At 34.0% G+C, this 21,241-nt stretch overlaps 2 protein-coding genes across 4 annotated transcripts in view; one reads left to right on the top strand and one right to left on the bottom strand.

Annotated features, from left to right (window-relative positions):
- The first annotated feature begins 3,838 nt into the window (after window positions 1–3,838).
- On the top strand, window positions 3,839–4,939 carry LOC140049743 (uncharacterized). Its single transcript, XM_072094693.1, has one exon. The coding sequence runs from the start codon at window positions 3,839–3,841 to the stop codon at window positions 4,937–4,939; it is 1,101 nt and encodes a 366-aa protein (XP_071950794.1).
- A 748-nt stretch (window positions 4,940–5,687) lies between these two features.
- The window catches only part of LOC140050288 (gamma-tubulin complex component 3 homolog), a 79,510-nt gene continuing 63,956 nt past the window's right edge, over window positions 5,688–21,241 (bottom strand). For all 3 annotated transcript variants that reach the window (XM_072095409.1, XM_072095410.1, XM_072095411.1), the window contains 2 exons: window positions 17,656–17,775; window positions 5,688–8,087 (listed from right to left, as the gene is read on the bottom strand). In XM_072095409.1, coding sequence (XP_071951510.1) covers window positions 7,929–8,087; window positions 17,656–17,775 — 279 coding nt within the window. In that variant the 3' untranslated portion in view covers window positions 5,688–7,928. The remainder of the gene's footprint in view (window positions 8,088–17,655; window positions 17,776–21,241) is intronic.

Below are 21,241 nucleotides of genomic sequence, written 5' to 3'. Positions count from 1 at the left end.
CATTTTTAGCCGAAGAATTCTCTGGTCATATGGCTGTTCAAGTCGATGTTGATGCAAAATCATACGAGTTGCCCTTCGCTGTATTTGTTCTATAGTGAACTTGTGCTTTTCGCGATACGGGTACCATACAATGCAACAATACATGAGGAGAGGCAGAACAAGTGCTTTGTACAATTTCAGTAGGATTACTGTTAGGCAAATCTGACCAGAGATGGATCTAATAAATCCAATGGTCTTGTTACATCTGGCAGTAGTTTAGCAATGTGATAGTCCCATGTAAGATCTGATGAAATATGAACACCTAGAAGTTTCAGGTGTGGCACACACTCTAGTTCCTTGTCCAGTATTTTGTAGACAGGTATGGTAGGATTTCTTTTTCTGATAACACTTGACATTTTTTCAGGATTCAAAGTCAGCATGTTTGCATTGGACCATTTCGTAATTGAGTTTAAATCATCTTGTAGCTGGTGTTTGGAGTCATCATTTGAATTTATAGTTCGAAAAATGAAAGTATCATCAGCATAATTGGTGAAGTTCACTTTTTAGATGGAGGTGAAGATCATTCATGTAGATGTTAAACAGCTACTGAGCCTTGAGGGACCCCAGAAAGTACACTGGTCCATTCTGAAAACTCCCCATGATACACTGTACGTTGTATTCGATCTGTGATAAAACATTTTAGCCAGCGCATCGGATGTTGTGACGTCATCATATGGGCAGTTGAATGATAAAAGTCGTATTTTCATATTTTGTGTCATAGTTATGACATTTAAAAGCATTGGAATAAAAGGCGGGTTCCGTTATTTTCACCTATTTTGCACTGTATGTAGTACGTACATAGATTCACAGTTATAAACAGAAGTTACTTTATTTTATTTTGGATTTGACAATTCATCTTTTGTTGGATGACCTTGTGAGTTAAATTAGCTAGCCTTAAGTTATAACCATATGGATAAATATAATTACTTTAGAAGTGACATGTTATATGGCGTATTCGCATAGCCATTGTGCTATCAACCGAGTGTGAAAAGTGTAGTTAAATTACTTCGGTCTGTTCTGTTATATTGATTGTTCGGTTTACTTTTGCTGTAGGTTTTACTACTGAAAATAAAGAAGCACAGCGGTAAGGACACCAAGTTCAATCTTTTATTACTAGTTTGTCATATCCAAATCAAGAGACAAGTTAAAAAAGAAATTTAACAAATCACCCTCCTCTCAAGTGTGGAAGAAATTTTAAAAACAAAGAAATTTGTTAAATTTGCTAATTAAAAATTGAAAAAAAGTTTATTTTGCAGAAAATAACTCTAAGAACATATGGGAAAATATAAGATACATTGTTCCTGTATCATTATTGTAACATTATACTATAATACATTTGGCACTTTTGGCTTTTCATATCTCGCACGTGGACATGCTACAAAATGAAGCTTTACAAAATAAATGTTCATCTAGTTTGCCAGTTACTTTCGTCTTATTTGTGACCTAATTATACAGTTCCGAGTAAACAGAAAAACTCTGACATTAATAAAAATCAAGACAGAGAATGGTCTTGAATCAACCCCATCTGTAATATTGCTAAACTCTTATTTTGCTAATATAGGACCTAAACTGGATGAAAATATTCCTAAAAATAATAATCAATTAAATTGCAGAAAACCTATCTCAACCAATAATACTTTTTCTTTTTGTAAAGTAAAACAAGATTACATAAACGACCTACCTGATGCAGTTAAATCTAAAGTATGGATGTTTGCAGATGACACTAAGATGTTTAATGTTGTGCATGAAAACAGAAATGATACAGTTCAAAATGATCTCAAGGCATTATCTGATGGGTCTAAAAGATGGCAGCTGAAATTCAACATCAATAAATGTAAAGTAATACGTTATGGAAATTCAAATCCACAAATGAAATACACTATCCCAACAGAGGAAGGTGACGAGGATCTGCCAAATGCCAATACTAAAAAGGACCGTGGAGTTACTTCTGATCAGTCTTTAAATTTTCACTACAAACGAATGAAGTTGTAAATAAAGGAAATAGACTCATTGGGCTGGTAAGGCGATCTTTTGCTTACATGGATAAGGATATGTTCCTGCCATCTGGAATACGCAAGCTGTATATGGTACCCTCTCCTAAAAGGTGATTTGGATAAGCTTAAAAGAGTGCAGCGTAGGGCCACTAAAATTGTCAAAAAGTTACGAGATAAATCTTACAATCAGAGATTAAAAGAGCTTGGACACTGAATTACAGAAGAAGGAGAGCGGACATTATACAAGTGTTTTTTGATTTTATAGAGGACAGTAGAACAAGGGGCCATCAATTCAAATTAAGAAAGCCAAGAGCCCGACTGAAAATCAGAAGCCACTCCTTTTCAAGTAGAATCTTCAACACATGGAACAATCTATACCACACTACAGTACAAGCAGAAAACATTAATGCATTCAAGGACCACCTAAACAAAGACAGAGCAATGGGAGATCAATTTTGCTACCAATTCTAGTTAAATACAGAAGAAATGGAGGGCGTTTAAAGGGCATTTGCCTTAATCATGAGCCCGAAGATTCAAGTAAGATTCAAGTAAGATATACAAGCTACTCTTTAATCTGTCAACTAAAGAAGCAACTGGAAATGATGGAAAAATGGTTTTTGATCATGAAGTAAAGCTTTTTATATAACACCTAAATAAAGTCCTGTCATTTGATTGGACGATTGTGGGTCACATGGCGTGCAATAGTACGCACTATTAAACGATCGTTTAATATTACTTTTTTAATAGCCTTGGGCTCAGCTATATTTGTAAGTCTTGAATTGCTTTATGTATTTTGATTGTGTGATCACCATCTTATGCTTTGATAATTATTTTATATTATTAATTAATCATTATCTGTATAATCATTTTAATTGCTTTTGCTTTTCTGTTAATTCAACAAACTGTAGCAGAGGGACTCAACCTGGAAGGAAAACCAATAAGTATTGACATTGGTACCCTAGGAGGTGAAATTCAAGCCCATCTTAGCTAACCAGAAAGAACATACAATATCTGCTATTGGAGTTTCTGAGATAGCCAAGGTTAAAAAGCCCAACAAGAATGTCATTAAGAGTTTAGAACGAGAGTTAGACTGTACGTTGAGCCGAGGAGATGGTGCTGTTGATGTTCTAATTGGTGTAGACTATCCTATGATGCATAGTGGGGAGACCACTATGGCTACTTACTCACTCAGAAAATCACCATTAGGCTGGGTAACATTTGGGTCATCCAACAACCACCACAAACATAATATGACTTTGTTAACAATCAACTTAACTGAGAAGACCGATCTAACTAAGTTTTAGAGAACAGAAGAAATGGGGGTTCAGTTGCCAAATTGTTCCTGTAATCAATCACCATCTGATAAATTAAAGTTGACACCTTCTGAGAGACAAGAGTACAACGTGATGTGGGAGTCCTGTAAAAAGGTCGGAGACAAGTGGCAAGTACCAATTGCTTGCAGAGAGAATGCTAGTCTCGACTGAGAATCGACTGAAGAAAGACCTATCACACATGAAATGCTATCAGCAACAAATGGAAGAAATGATATAATTAGGTTTTTCCTGGAAACTATCACAGAAAGAAATAGCGGCTTATGATGGACCAATATGTTATCTACCACACCACGCCGTTATTAGATCAGAGAAGAAGACATCTGTAAGAATTGTCTTCAATGCATCCCGCTAAATTTCATGGTCAAGCACTGAACGAGTTTTGGGAGAAGGGTCCTGACTTACTTAATAATCTGTAAAAAAATATTAAAAATCAGGCAACAGAAAATCGCACTAGCTGCTGATATTTCAAAGATGTATCATCGTATATCTATACCCGAGAGCGATCAGCAAGTCCATCGATTTCTATGGCGTGACTGCAATCAAGCAAAGAGGGCCAACACCTATGTTAAAACTAACAAACAAACCAGCTTCTGCCATGGCTCAAGTAGCTTTGAGAAAACAGCTAAAGTTAATAAGGAGACTCATCCAGAAGCAGCTCAAGTTATCACCAATGACAGTTATATGGATGACATACTGACGTCAGTGTTCGATGTTAACTCTGCAGAACAACTATCAACAGACATCGACCAGGTGCTGAAAACAGGAGGCTTTCAAGTCAAAGAAGGGATATCCAATGGTCAAATTAACAACTCACCTACCAATCAACAACTAAATGACAAATCGGTCCTGAGTGACGAGTTAGAACAGAAGTTTCTGGGGGTAGTATGGTACCCTACCACCGACCTATTGCTTTATAAAGTTGAACCTGACTCATTTCCAGAAAATGTACTTACCAAGGGAATTGCTACGGCATTCCCGATAAGGGGAAAGAATTTGAAGCAGAAGCTGTGGCAGCAAGGGTGTGACTGGGATGACGACTTAAATGAGAATAATAAAGCCGAATGGAGACAATTCTTTACAGAATTAGCAGACTTAGATAATGTTTCCTTTCCAAGATGCCTGTTGTCTAATTCCAGCTTCAAACCACCTGAATTAATTGTCTTTTGTGATGCTTCCGAGAATGCCTTTGGCTCGGTTGCACACACTAGATGGGAAGATACGGAGCATAAATTTGAAGTCAGATTCATTTCCGCCAAATCCCGTGTAGCTCCACTGAAACAGCTGTCGATGCCTCGATTAGAATTACAAGCTGCTGTTGTTGCATCAAGACTGTACAGTACGATTAAAGAAGAGATGACAGTGAGTTTTGACCGAGTTGTATTCTTTTCGGATAGTATAATAGTTTTGTCTTGGATCCGAGGTCAGTCTAGACTCTACAAGTCATTTGTAGCAAACAGAGTTGCCGAAATTCAAGGTCATACTGACCCATCTGATTGGCGTCATATACCAGGAGAAAACAACATCGCCATGTTTTTAGATTTATTGCGAAACCGAAGGCGAAATACAGTATAAATGAGGGTTCTCTTTCTGCGGAAGAATTAAACATGGCGGAAAAGTACTGGATTTTTTATGCTCAGAAACAACTTAATGCCAGAATTCAGAAAGAAGAGTTGAAATCATTAAGCCCGTTCCTTAAAGATAAGTTAATATACGTAGGAGAAAGAGCTTCGAAAAGTCTATTGTCGTAAGACCAATGTCATCCAGTATTACTACCAAGAGATAACCATATTTCCTATCTGATTACCCGGAATGTTCACGAGCGGGGTCACTACGGAGTCGCTACCACAGCTGCTAAAGTCCGAATCAGATACTGGATAATGGGTGTGACGAATTTAGCTAAGACGAATAGAATAAATTTTGTTGTGTAAAATGCAGAACCATGGAACACAAAACTGAGACGCAATTTATGGCTGATCTTCCTGTAGAAAGAATGGCTTCTGATACACCACCTTTCTATTATACAGCATGCGACTATTTCGGGCCTTATATTGTTAAAATTAGCCGAAACATTATGGAGTCATCTTTACCTGCCTCAACACCCGAGCTGTACACCTGGAAGTAGCAACCGAGTGTTCTACGATGTAGTTTCTGTTAGTACTTAGACATTTCTTTGCAATCCGAGGAAAGCCGAAAATGATCCAGAGCGATAATGGTACACAGTTTATTGGTGCTGAAAGACAACTTCGACAAATGATCCAAGGTTGAACCAAAGAGGAATTTTGTGCTGAACAACAAGTACTCTAGAAATTCACCACCCCACTCGCTCCACACTAAATGGGGGTGCGCGGAAGCACTAGTAAAAAGCTGCAAGTTGGCACTGAAGAAAGCCGTAGCCTGGTGAACAGAAACTGACGCCATTTGAGCTTCATACCTGTTTTCAAAAAATAGCCAACCTAGTCAACGAACGTCCTATTAGAAGAATTCCAAATGATGGTAAATATATCCGCCCCAACGATATCTTATTACGTCCACCATCTAGTAGAGTACCCCAAGGACCATTCCGGCCAAGCAAGAACCCCAGAGATAGATTAGAATATGTACAGAAGATAGTTGATGCATTCTGGAAGTGTTGAACTAGAGACGTCTTTTCACTGTTAGTCCCTCCATATAAGGAAATTGTTACAACAACTTTATACTAAGATGATGATGTTATTTGAATTTCATCTTAAAATCAATTTCTTCATCTTTAAGTTATTTGATGAGATCATTATAATCACCCCATATATCCTCCATAAGAATATAAATAGTTGTACATATTTACTCAGTCCTAATACAAATACTGAGTTAAAATGTTAAACTGAGTATGTATGACGATGACACTGCTTTGTATTACATATCTAACGACCCAAAAGATACACTAATATAAATAACTGGCTATGCAACAACAAACTAAGCTTAAATGTAAATAAGACAGAGTTCATGTTTATTGATTCGCATATAAAATTATCAAAGCTATCAAATGCAAACTTAAATATTAATATAAATGGAATCCCCCTTCAGAGGGATTCACACTGAAAACACATAGGTGTTCAAATTGATGAATCTCTATCGTGGAACAAACATGTTGAACTTAATAAAAACAAAGTTCTGCCAAGTTTGTTCTATCTTAAAAAAGCTAGTTGTTTGTTGCCAAAGTATCTGCAGACAATGCTATATAAAACAATTATAGCCCTCCATTTGACTACTGTAAAATTGTATGGGGCAGATGCAATAAACATCTAAATCATAAACTTCAAGTGCTTCAAAATAGAGCAGCCAAAATAATCACTAAAAAAAGAAAGTATGATTCAGCAACAGAGGCACTTGAAGAACTTAAAGAACTTGGAATAATCTTACCTACAAAACAAAAAAGTCTTAATGTATAAAATAACAAATGCCTTAACTCCGACTTATCTATCAAATAAATTTACTCAAAGAAAATCCTCATATGATACTAAAGATCTAAAAATGACCTATGTCTAGTAAAGCCAAACACAGAATATAAAAAGTTTTTCTTACTGTGGAGTCAAAATTTGGAACATAAATTATAAAATATAAACACAAAAAATGCTCTTTCCCTAAACAATTTCAAAAGATTAATTTATTCTTAATTTAAGCCTGTATTGTTGTAGTGAGTTTATAATTGTTTAGCTTTTCTGTTTTAATTTTATCTACTAACTGGAAAATCTATTATTCTATTAATATAATTTTTTTATACTTTTTTCTTTTTCAATGTATAATTTTCTTGTTTGTTCATCAGTTTGATAATTGTGATATTTTTCATACGACCTCGTGGAAGAACACATTTAGTAATGAATGAGCCTCTGTTTTAAAATAAAGATTTTATATTATTATAATGAGGCCTAGGCAGGCCAGGTTTTTCACAATACGGAAGACATTTTTGATCAATGAGAAAAATTAGCATAGCGTAACCAAATAACATAGCGCAGCGACCACATTATTTTCAAAGGCGAGGTTACTTTAACGGAAAGTCATACTTTTTGCCTTAAAAGTTTCTAGATTAGCCTATCGTAAATGCTATATTTGGTATGGGTTGAAAGAAGGCAATCTGATTTTTTTTGTCTGCATAAAATTATTAACACAAATTTGTATTACATGAATGGTTTTAATGATGAAAACAGTTTAATCACCAAATTGGTAAATTTATCATTGTTATTGGTGGAAATAAGCAAAAAAACTAATTTGCATAAAAAGTATATATGGGAAATTCTACACTTGTGCTAACATAGAAAATCATTTTCTACACAATTTTGTTCAACTATAGTGGTACACGGGACTCACTTTTATAGTGGTACTAATTTAAAAAAATATTTCCAGGGTGCATGATATTCTGGAGAATAGAGTATTGACAGTATGGTTTAAAGAAACAACAGAAGGATGATTACAGTTAGTAAATTGAATCATGCAGGTAGATTATGAAAACTTGTAATTACATTTATTTCATGTTTAATAAATATCTAACCAACAAATATATCACTGGGGACAGTTTTCATTCCATTTTTTAATATACCCTTTTTCTCTGTTTATGATATATCATGGGGCTTCGTAATTTTGGTTCTTTTGCTTTGTAGATTTCATTAAAGTCAAGTCGAACTGCAAGAAGCTTCAGACTTTCATCATTGTGTTCTGTCAACATCACCAAGAATTTCTGTACCATATCCTGTAAATAAATATAGAAGAAATGTTGTAATTTATAAAAATAATTTTTTCTGAAAGTTCTGAACGTAGAGGAATGAGCTGTTAGGTAATTTTATTAAGCCTCGGCATTATGTGGTTCCTTTCCATGCCGCCTTATCCTCCCAGAATATGTAATAAAAATAAACTTCACTGTTTAGTGTAGTAACTATGAAAAAAAAGGCTTATTTTTGACGAATGTTTGAACTTTTTCATAAAAAACGCGTAAAAACAAAAAAAATTTTCACGCATAACTTTCTGTAAAACTTGCCATTTTTTTCCATCCAAAAGTTAGGGCATTATATAAATTACACTTTTGCTAAGTTTCAATTTAAAATGCTATTTCGTTTTTTACCTATGTTAAATACGCGAAATTCATAAAATGGCACGCAAGTCACGTTGCGTATTTGTAAACGTCTTAAAAACCCTAGCAACAAAAGTTGCGGATAACCAAAAAAAAAAAAAGGATGATGAAACAGGAAAGTTACAAGGAGTTATCCGCCAAGTGTGGATAAGTAACTATAGATTTGAACTCGTTACTATTAACGAGTTAGGTTATCCATCGTGCAAATGCCACTTGCATATCATACGTTAGAATATTGCGCACAGAAAAACGATTATGCCATTGTGACCTGAAGAAAATAAAATGTTAGTGTTCCCTCTATTTTGTGTCCAAGTATGTATACAGTATACACACAGTACAGTGCAGAATAGGTGAAAATAATTCTTCATTACTGTCGCTGGACCACGATTATGGAATGGACTTAATGACAACCGTAAGACGCTAAAAAACACTTAATTTCTTTATTATAATTATAATGATTAATCTGATGTCGTACTGCTTTTTTTTCTTTTTTTTTTTAAGTATCTCAATTACTTTATCTGTTTTACTTAGTAATTATATTCTTTTAATTTGACAAGGGATAATTTGTAGAATAATGGATGCGCGCTCGTTTAAATGTGATGAACAATGATACAAAAAATGAAAATACAACTTTTATCATTTAACTGGCCATATGATGATGTCACATCTGATGCGCAACATCTGTACATGAATTTGTATCTACAATTCAACAACTTCTAGAAAATGTTTTAATCATTTCCATCAACAGTTATTTTTATTTCAATTTCATATTGAGGATCTATACTAGAAGAATAAATTTTTCTTCTCAAGTATAAGACCCTTGTCCATTCCATAATTGTGGTCCAGCGACAGTAATGAAGAATTCTGAAATGTTTAATTTAAACAAGCACGAACGTGTGATACTCGGGGTACAGCAAAAGAAGTTGTAATGACATCATAAGACGGGAACGTCACATACACATTGATAATCTCGCTACCAAATATGGATACATTCCCGAAAAGTTACGTCACATAACCGGAAAAGGCATAATTACGGTAAATTATGAGATCTCAAAGTGATTTTTTGCTATTTCCGGGAGCAGAAGTGATGTCACAATATCATAAATAGGTTTTACTGTATATATTCTTATTCTCCAAGTCAAGACCTTTGAAATGACACCAAATATGGTTATATTACGATGAAAATCGTTTGGCACCAAGGTACCATCTTCGAGACGTCATATGGCTGCATCCGGTTTGAAATTAAAAAATCCGACTCTATAGCTTTGAGGACATGTCCCTGAAGTATACCCATTCTAAATCCCAGCTCAATACAACGAATATTAGGTGAGGAGTAGTACTTTATAAATTGCACTTTCTTCGATTGGTACCATGTTTATGACTGCATCCAGTTGAAGTTTGAAAATTTTCTCTCTATAGCTTTGTTCACCTATTACCCTAGTATAGGAGAAGATAAGAGAGTCCTAGACTCGGGTACCCCGACCCGAGTAACAAGGGTATTTGTAATTGATACAGTTTAGCAAGGCTACGTAATTTATGTGGTATTGTGTCAGTTTATTAAATAATTTTGACATGGTCACTGTTAAATTGTTATTTTGGAATTTGAAAATAAAAGATACAGTTTGTAATTTATATAAATCGTATATATTGAGAATATTGAGGTGCTTAAAGATCGGTTCCGAAGGTGTGCAATAATGAGAAAAATTAATAATTCGGGAGGCACGTTTAATTAATTTATTTAATTTGTCTAAATTGTTTATAATCTGCTGCCCAAATAAAATTACAATACAAAAGATGTGGTTGAATTGTATAACATGAGAAGGATTTTTAATGGGAATATGTGTCTTAATTTACTTATGACTAGAGGGGGAGCTCGCTTCGCTCGCTCCCCCTCTAGGAAGTGTAGACGATGGTTCTCGGAATGATAATGTTCTCCTTATACATTTTCTGTCGGTTACCATTATTGAAAATGCTTGACATTTGTAAAACTGAACTACTTTGTTTCACAGTGTTTTAGATGATTAATAACATTTTAAAGTATAGTTTTTATTGTTTGGTAGGGCCCTTTGGGGAGGCGGAGGTCATTTGAGGGAGGTGCTTATTCGAGGGATATATGTTAAATTTTTTAGTTCTAATAATATGGTAACATTTATAATCAAATGAAATCCTCTCATAGATATGAAAAGTGGTAAAAAAGAATAACAAATGCTTGGTAAATTGCAGATAACAGTGCGGTGAATTCTACTACAAATAGTATAATTCTGTTATTATAAATATGTGGATGGACGTTTATTAGATAGTTGGGTTGTGGGGGGGGGGGGGGGGGGGGGTGGAGGGGGGTTATTATTCAAAGTGATGTTTTATTGGAGAGGCGTTTATTCAAATGAATACCATCCTAATAATTATTAATACATTATTTAATTTAATCATCTTTTGAAACTAACTGCCGTGACAGAGTGGGCCCAAGAAAGAATTAAGACATTACGGCTTGCAACATGGGCAGACATCTCGGTCCTAACGGGACACAGGAAGATAGCCTACAGTTATTCCTGCAAACTTACTCAATAAAACTCAGCTATCGGGATTTCACTCGAAAAATGTCTTATCAAATCTCCCTATGTAATTTTATAATACTATTCCCCACAATATATTCTGATTCTTTATGGCGTATATTTAATTTGATCTTTATTAATTTGCAGTACTAGATGGTACGCGAGCGAAGCGAGCGTACCATCTAGGTCGTGCCCACAGATGGTTCTCGAATACACAGTAATCTCAGGGTAACAAAACTGGCGATTTCAAATGTACGTACCGCAGGACTATTGTCGTTTACAGAAACGAATAAAAAGACACGATGATTTATGTAGTCAACTAAAATTAGCACCTTCCGAAGGAGAAACTTAATCACAAAATGAGTCCAAATTTTTGATTTGGACTCATTTAAAGAAACCCAATTTGTGTTTTTATGTAACATTAGGGTTGAGGGATGGGAAAGCGGATAGGTACAAAGAGGAACAATTTTTAAATATATTCTTTATCCACTCAGTAACGAAATATTTTTTTTCATGTTTTATAGGCCTATAAATAATATACCTCTAAATACAGTAAAACATTTGCGATTTAATACTTTGTTAAAACTGTCACTGTCATAATCGATTGAAATATTAAAGTACATGTCACGATACACCACTACGACGTTTATATTTTTGGTAATTATTAATTAATACAAACGTTGAGAATGAACTGCCAGTATAAAGTTTATTTGTATATCTAACAGTAGAGCCTATCCACAATCTCAGTAAGAAAGTTTATTTGTATATATTTTATATTACATCTAACAGTACGAACATTCACAGTAAGAAATGCTCGATTCAAATGTGGACCAAAAATAGTTAATAGGTAATTTATAGTATTGTCAAAGTATTGCAAGTTTATTCTCAAAGGACCCACATATTTACCTACCGTATGTGTTAAACCAAGGGCTCATAAATTTACCTACTTGTGTTAAACCAAACTCTGGCAGACTGAGAGATTGGGATGTTCCATTCATCGCAAATCAATACATTTGTATAATCGTATATTAAATCTATCAAAATAGTATTTTTTAAAGAAAATCGGCCTGTCTTCAACATTATGATGCTGTACTCTAGCTGTTCAACCGGTTTTCAGCTATTAAAAACAATTATCGTAGGAGGAGATAGGAAAATGCGAAGCACAGTAAAACATTGCGATGTAATACTTTGTTGAAACTATCACCGTCCTAGTCGATTGAAATAGTAGGCTACAGCACATGTAACGATACATCACTACGACGTGTATATGTTTATAATATAATGTAAAACAATTTGTGAAAACCACCTCTATTCGGGGAAAATCATAACTTCGATTTAATCGTCAATAAATATTAAATTATCTAACTCAACTTAATTAGTAGGCCTAATGGTTTTCAATTGTTTCTTAGAGCCAATTCATACTTAAGTTGGTTTCTACCCTACCCACCAAAGTTGTTCTGCGTTTAGGGCATGTGATGTACCGTAGGCCTATTCTCTACTGGTTTTACAACGCTACTCATGCCAGTGAGGGAAAGGTGATGATGTGGGTGGTTTAACTGCAATAATAAAGATTTGTACATAATATACGGCGAGTGAAAACGCTAGCTCATTATCCGTTTAAAAAAAAATTATATTCAACCTCTGCAGCACAGATTGAAAACAAAAATGGATCGAATTTCGAGTATACAGTACTGTACTTGCCTTTACGACGCCTGAGGGAATAGACACTTGTGAAACAGAGATTGGAATGTTCCATTCATCGCAAATCAATACATTTGTATAATCGTATATTAAATCTATCAAAATAGTATTTTTTTAAGAAAATCGGCCTGTCTTCAACATTATGATGCTGTACTCTAGCTGTTCAACCAGTTTTCAGCTATTAAAAACAATTATCGTAGGAGGAGATAGGAAAATGCGAAGCCTCCTCGTATTTTTGTGGCGGGTATTTTTCAAGATGGACATCCATTAGACAGTGTATACCACGATCGGAAAACACCCCTATTTGGGGCAAATCGTTGAACCTAAATTCGTTTTAATCGTCAATAAATAATTACCTAACTCAATTTAATTAGTAAACAGGGTTACATCAGATGGTTAAAATCAGTACCGAAAGTATGAACCAACTTTATATACCATCGAGTAAAAATTGTAGAAATAAACCGAGATTTACCGAATTTTGCCCTTACGTAAATTTATATATAGATAATTCCTATTATTTAACTACTGTACCTTCACACACGTGTGGTATGTTTTAAAATAAACAAAAAACTGAAATGGCTATGATTAATGGCCATTTTTTTGTTCGTCTTCCAAAGGGACACTGTATTGATTGATGGAAAGTGCCTGTTTCCAGTCACCTTTAGGGTCAAATCTATTATTTTAACTGCTCCCTTGTGTATAAAAGAGAGAAAATATTTGAAACTAAGGTGAACTTATCTTAAACCCGGAAATTACTTTGACCGGGAAGAATTGAAATTGAGAGGAAAATCCAATGTTGAAATCATAAATGTTGTTAAAAAACTCTTTATAATATCTTCCTAAGATATAAATATGGAACAATAGCGTCGGCGTGCACACTAATGTTATCAAATCTACGTTTCGCGGTACATCTCGGATAGATAAGGTAGGTATCCAAGGCGGAGATTTGTACCGAAGTTTTTGCATTGTGCTCGCCTATGTCAGAATTAACCATAATTTATATATAGATACCAATCACTCTTGCTATTTTTTTTATACATAATTTTGGTGACTGTTCCACTTTAAATTTTCATTTATATAAACACCAAGAAAAAGTGGTTGAACATGATGACGTCATAAAAATTGAAAAAATGGTAACTCATCCGAAAGATAATTGATTGAACTAGACAATATAAAAATCTTGAGTAAATTGAGGTACGCATAAGTAGAGATCCGCTCTATTAAATGTGATGAGCTATGAAGAAAGAGACAAAAATCCTATATTTTATATTCGGGTAGCCATACGATGACGTCACAATGTTCGGTTACCCATATTGATGCATGATTCGATATCTACAACTTATCAACTTCCAGAATATGTAATAAAAATAAACTTCACGGTTTAGTTTAAAACTATGACTGTTTATAAAAAAAGGCATAATTTTGAAAATATTTTGAACTTTTCATAAAAAATGTGCGCGAATTGTGCTCGTATAAGTGATTTTAAGTCAAAGTTGTTTAAAAGTTGGTAAAATTATTAGAAAAGGCTGGAAAAACATAATTCACACGAACAGAAGTTTAGGTTTAGGTTTAAACAAGAAATAAGTACACACATCTTTTCTCATTGATAGGAATTAAATTAAGAGAAAGATGTTCTGTATGAGGATTATTAAATATTCCTCAATATATGTAGTGGTGGTATGTGTAGTATGTATATTTGGGTTTTCTTTTACACAATGATAGCAAACTACCATTTGGCATGTGTAACACTAACAGTATACATAACTCCCAACCCCCAGTTAATTTTAATTGTTAAAGATGAGGAAATCTATAAGATACATAACATTATTTATAAAGATTGAAGGGCGCTTCACAGAGGCGACCAGAAGATTGGCAATTCGTTCCTAAAATTGTTGTTCTTGTTTTAAACGGTATGTGATTATTCTGATACTTGTAAATGGGCTTCTACGAGCAGAAACAAGCCCCTCGAATGCTAGGCCTCCTGCGGTACAATTCCCGCACGTCTATCCACTGGCTGAACTGTACAGGCTGCGATCAGCGTCGCACTCGATAACAAAGCCAGATGACTTCGCTACGTACCCGAAAGAGGTCAAGCGTAGGAAGAGAGGCAAAAGTGGCGGCCTAAAGAAACGTCTCAGAAGGAGGAAAGTGAAGCCCCCGTTACCGTCTATTATTTTAGCAAATGCTCGTTCGATAAATAATAAGATTGATGAACTTCGCGCATGTACTAAATTCATGAATGAATTCAGGGAAGCATCTGCAATATGCATTACAGAAACGTGGTTGAAGGACGATATTTTAGATGGACAGATGGAACTTGAGCAGTTTGATTTAGTCAGGAGACAGGACAATGGAATCAGGAAAGTCGAGAGGTGGAGGAGTAGCCATTTATCTGAACAAAAATTGGTGCAGTAATTGGATGATACGCGAACAGGTGTGTACACCAGATATTGAACTTATTACTGTTAGTACTACACCTTTTTACTTGCCACGTGAGTTTGGTCAGGTTTTCTTTACTGTTGTGTACATCCAGCCAAAAGCCGATCATGAAACAATATCTGCAATTGTCAACAAATTTAAAACATCTGCACCAGGGGACCCCCAGATTATACTGAGTGATTTTAACAAATGCCTGCTCAAACCTGTGCTACCAAATTATGACCAAGTTATCGATGTTAAAACCAGGGAAGACGTAACACTGGATTTATGTTATTGTAACATAAAAAACAGCTACGCCAGCAAAGTTTGCTCAAAACTTGGCGTGTCAGATCACAACACGATACACCTGATTCCCACATACCGTCAACGAATCAAGCAATCCAAGCCGGTTATACAACAACATAAGCGATGGATAAGGGATGTCATAGAGACACTGCAAGATTGTTTTGATTCTACAGATTGGGACACTTTTAAATCAAATGATCTTGACATGGAAACACGGGTCACCTCTGATTATATTTCTTTTTGTGTGGACAGCATTGTACCAACAGTGACAAAAATTCAGTATCCAAATGACAAACCTTGGATTACTGGCGAACTTAAAAGTATGCTCCAAGAAAAACGCAAAGCGCATGGTGTTGGAAATGAACTAAAGGTTAAAGAATTACAAAAAGAAATAAACTGTAGTATAAGTAAGAATAAATTTAAGTATAAGTGTAAAATAGATAACAAATGTAAGGAAAATAACCCTAAAGCAGCATGGAAAGGTCTTCAGATTCTTACAGGGTATAAAAGTACAAACACTAACACATCAAACAACGATCCAAATCTTGCAAATAAATTAAACAACTTCTTCTGCCGTTTCGATGATGAAGCTGATACCAATAATTTACTGAATACACAGATGCCGCCTCTAAATTGTGTTAACCAATCTCTGATCTCTGAGGAGTCTGTCAGGAATGTGTTTTCGAAAGTTAAGGTCAATAAAAGTACAGGACCAGATGGCATCTCAAATCGTGTTTTAAAATATTGTAAAAATGAATTAGTACCCATATTTACTAGGCTTTTTAATTTAAGTATAACAAATGGAATTGTTCCCAAAATATGGAAAACCTCTTTTATTAAACCTCTCCCTAAAGTAAAAAACCAAATAAATTAAAAGACTATAGACCCATTGCCCTCACGTCAAATGTTGTCAAATGTCTTGAAAAAATAATTCTCAATGATGTCGTCAATCAATCAAGTAATTTTCAAGACAATTATCAATTTGCTTATCAGTCTAATAGAAGTGTGGAGGATGCTATTTTAACACACCTAAATAAGATCTGTAATCACTTAAATAAGTCAAGATCATATGTTAGATCTCTGTATGTAGACTTTTCAAGTGCCTTTAACACCATTATTCCTGCATTTCTTGCTCGTCAACTCTTCAGAGAAGCATAATCACACGCTACTACTTGCACAGATCTTGGAAAACACAGCGCCTTGAAACCTTTGTCTCTTGCGCTTTATAAATGTTATTTATTATTATTATTATTATTTAGAGTAAAGAAAGATCCTATTATTCCAGTTCTGATTGATGGTAACGAAGTAGATAGAGTAGAAGAATATAAATACTTAGGTTTTGTCATGGACCACAAATTGTCGTGGGAAACCAATACAAATAGAATAGTTAAAAGAGCCAATCAAAGAATGTTTATACTTTGCAAAATGAAATCACTTAGTATTGATAGCTCCCTGTTAAAATTGTTTTATACCACCATGATCCAAAGTATTATGTCTTTCTGTTTGATATGCAATTATGAAAATATTAATAAAAAAGATAAAAAGAAATTGAATCGCATTACAAAGAAAGCTGAATATATTGTTAAAGATCCGTTGGTGCAGTTAGATGAAATATACATAGAGTGGATAGTGAAGGCAGCTCATAAAATAATTAAGGATGTTGATCATCCCCTTAGCAAATACTTTATTATCAAACGCAATGGTAGAATACATGTTCCAATAACTAAGACAAACAGATCGAGATATGCCTTTGTTGCAAATGCTATTCATATAATTAATTCACGTCACCATCGATAAAATGTTATGTAATACAAGACTATGTAAACAATGAAACTTTATAAAATGTTTTTATATTTTTAATATTTTTAAAAGATTTTAACATTTTTAGCCTATTTGAATTTTAGCAATTTATAAATTGTAAGGTTTTAGGAACATTCTAATGGTTTGAATCCTTTTAAAGCTGTTTTAAACTATTTTAATCTCCTGAATCCTATTCAATTTTAATACCTTGTCATTTTTACACCGTGTTTCATAACTTATATTTTTTTGTGCAATTATGTGTGTGTACATAATATATTTTATTGTATATCTATTTATTATTTTACTAATAATTGTCAATCTTCAAGAAGAATTTCTGTTGTAATTTTATGATGATGATGGACAAATAAAGCATTTCAGTATTCAGTATTACAGGTTCCAATAGATTGTCTTACCTGGTAGGATTGACTAAGAACTCTAAACTGGGCCCTACAGCCTGGTAAAACTTGACAGATGAAGTTTGCCTTTCTTTTTTTTTCTGCTTCTTCTTCCTTTTCACTTTCACCCCATTTTCCCTAAATAAAGTATAATTCTATGTAAATACACATGACTAATTATAGGTTATATGCAGGTTTGTCAGAATGTTATTTATAAATAAAATATAAGATAACAATCTATATTTTTCCTATAATCGGTACCCCGAATGGAATAGCCGTGATCACTGACCATTTTACACAACTTTGAAGAAAGATTCTTTGGTGTATTTGAATCATATTTTTTAGGCTGACCAATATATACATTTTTACTTGTTTGCCACATTTTTTCCAATTAAAGACATCTAATTTAAGGTTACAAACTGCATTTTATGTAAAATTAAATACTATTGGGCCTATTGCAATAATTTTCTTTGTCTATACAAAGATTTTAATCATTAAAGCGGCTAGCTATAACTTCTGTGATTCACCCACTTTGATCGATCATAATGGCTAAAACAAATGGAAGAATCATAACCTTTCAGCAAAAATACCAGGTTAACAGATTCTGCCAAAAAGAAAAAGACAATGCAGCAACTAGACAAAGTCAGGTAGGCCTACGATGCTAGCGTACGATGTTCTCTCTTTTTATCATATTTAATCATAAATGTACATTTAAGACAAGGAATGACATGGTTTAATGTTTTTAAATATATATGCATTATTTTTACAAAACATAAAATATTGTAGGGATAGTATGTTTAAGTTTTCTGCATGTTTATAACCAGTTGGACAGAGTACACTTGAAACAGCAAAACCTAATCATACTAAAGCAAACTGTAGGCTACTGTTACTATAATAGGTCAACAAACTCAATTTTCTAGGATCTATAACATGTCATCAACAAGAAGTGTATGTGGTGAAATATTCTATAATAAATAAAACACTAAACAAAACAGTGGTGTTTTGTTTTCAAACTTGCTACAGTAGATATGAGAAAATATTACATAGAAAAATATATGATCGTGATTGGTTGAAACTGCATCACATGACTACCGCTTTGAGGATCATAATTCGTATTATGTCCTTGTGTACGATGATATTGATAATATAAAATCCAGCAAATTCTGAAGGAGTTTGATATTGACTGTAATTTTCGAGTGAGAACTTGCATCTGCTGTCGTAATTGGCAATTGTAATTATTGTCTTTATTCGTCGCAAGCTTAATTACATCGGATAGGAGGCTTAGCAGGGGCGGTCGTAGGACTATTTGAAGGAGGTTACCGTAGTTTTAATCAGTATAGTAAAAACATTGACATTGGTTATAAAACATTGGTGAGGCAGTTTCTAATGGGAATGGCACCTCTAGTTCACCGGAAATGACACTCTATATCGGGCTACAATAGCAAACAGCAATACCATCATATCCCGCCTAGTTTTTCCTCCGGTATAAAACACATGCGACTAACAGGATAACATTTATTGAGTTCAATGTTTAGTAACTTCCGGTAAGGTAATAAATTCTAGCAATTATAATCAATTAATACTAATTAATTATAACTAGTCCAATGGACGGGCACCATCTTATAATTATTTTAAAATTCGGGAATCAAAAAGATAGTACAGTAATATTATAGTAATACAGTATTCACAAATGTAAATGGAAGTATAGCGCACGGCATTATGCTGTATATTTCAGTGTCTATTTTGATTTAATTTTAAAAGCAAGCAATTTTAAATGGACATTTGCAGAGTCATCGCAAATAATAATAGTGCTCACTGTAAAATGAATATTTGAAAAACATGCAGTGACAAAAAAAAACACCATCTTGTTTATTAATGTTTATTATACATATGTATCTTTGTTCTTGTTTTGCTTGTGTAAATATATAAAAATAATAAACGTTTATTAATTAATATTATTATGTCTGTTATTATTATTATTATTATTATTATAAGTGTGGTATAGGACATAATACTGCATTTCATAGTCGTCTGGTAAATTGTCATGTTTTGTAAAAGCTTCCAAAGTATGTTTTGTCATTTCCGACTGGCGAACAGTGACTTAGTTGAATCTGGTTAAATATTCTTGCAGTATCCTGTTGTTCAGTTGAATGTCTTGATTAGTGGTGGTAAAAATATTTGGTGGTTTGTCTTTAAGATGAACAACAATGTATGTTTTCTGGCGGTGTAGGCCTAATTAGAAGTAAGTAAATATGATTACAACTTCATCTTCCTTGTTTGTACCTACTTGTAGGCCTTAAAAATAAATTATATAAAACGATCAATTAAATTTTCCCCAAAAAAACAACAAAACATGATGTTAGCATAATGTACTTCACAATCTTTCATATCATAAAAACCTATCGGGAGCTAATGAAATTAGAGGCCTCTCTTAGGCAGACATTATATCGGCCTAAAGTGGGTCGATTCATCTCGTCGAACCTGGGCCGAATCATCCCACATTCAGCTATTGCCTATATAGCAGCTTAGAAATAGTAATTACAGTAAGAAACACAACCTAGCCTAGTGGTATCACTGCATTTGGTGTTTGGAAAAATAGTAAATAAAAAGGGTGCTCAATCTTATGTTTGGCAGGAGCGGTGTGCGTGAGGTAGAAAAATGAGCAAGAATACAGTATTGTACTTACCACCCCGGTTTTCATTTTAAATGGCGCAAGGCAGCATTGCTGCTATACTATAACTGCAGCTGCGCTGATCACATGTGCTGCTGTCTCAATATCGCTAATGACCGGAGTGATCTAATTGTGAAAATGATTACCGATAACGGGTCGTGCCCACAGATGGTTCTCAAATACATGGTGATTTCAGCGGTAACAAACTGGCGACTTTAAATGTACATGCAGGACAACAATACATGTCGTTTACAGGAACGAATAAATAGACACGGTGATTTATGTACTCAACTAAAATTAGCACCCTGGGAATTACTTCCGAAAGAGAAACTTGTCACAAATAAGACTAATTGTTTTGTAACAACTGAATTTGTATTTTGTATGTAACATTAGGGTTGATGGATGGGGAAGAGGATGGGTGCAAAGACGAACAATTTTGAATTTGAATGTATTCTTTATCCATTTAGTAACAAAATATTAATTGTTTTCATGTTTTACAAATAATATACATTCAACACAGTAAAACATTGCGATTTATTACTTTGTTGAAACTGTCACAGTCGATTGAAATAATACAGTACATGTAACGATACATTACTAATACAACGTTTATATTTTTTTTGTAATCACATTATTAATTAATACAAATGTTCAGAAGGAAGTAAACACCTCTATTCTATTCGTTTTAATTGTCAATAACTAATTATCTAACTCAATATAATTAGTAAACAGGGTTACATCAGGTGGTTAAAATCAGTACCGAGATTCTAACCAACTTTATATACCATCGAGTAAACATTCTAGAAATAACGCGCGATTTACCGAATTTTGCCCTTACGTAAATTTATATATAGATATCGGCCTAGATTGACTGTTAAATGGGAGTCATTGTAAATACCGGCCTATAGTTGACAGCCAAAATAAAGTTTTGAT

This window comes from Antedon mediterranea, chromosome 5 (genome assembly GCF_964355755.1).
Source record: "Antedon mediterranea chromosome 5, ecAntMedi1.1, whole genome shotgun sequence".
Taxonomy (NCBI): domain Eukaryota; kingdom Metazoa; phylum Echinodermata; class Crinoidea; order Comatulida; family Antedonidae; genus Antedon; species Antedon mediterranea.
Note: the sequence above shows the minus strand (reverse complement) of the source record. Positions and strands in the feature narration are given on the sequence as shown.

Bases quoted from the DNA above. Each gene is read 5' to 3' on its own strand.
- LOC140049743 (XM_072094693.1), top strand. From the start codon at position 3,839: ATGTATCATCGTATATCTATACCCGAGAGCGATCAGCAAGTCCATCGA.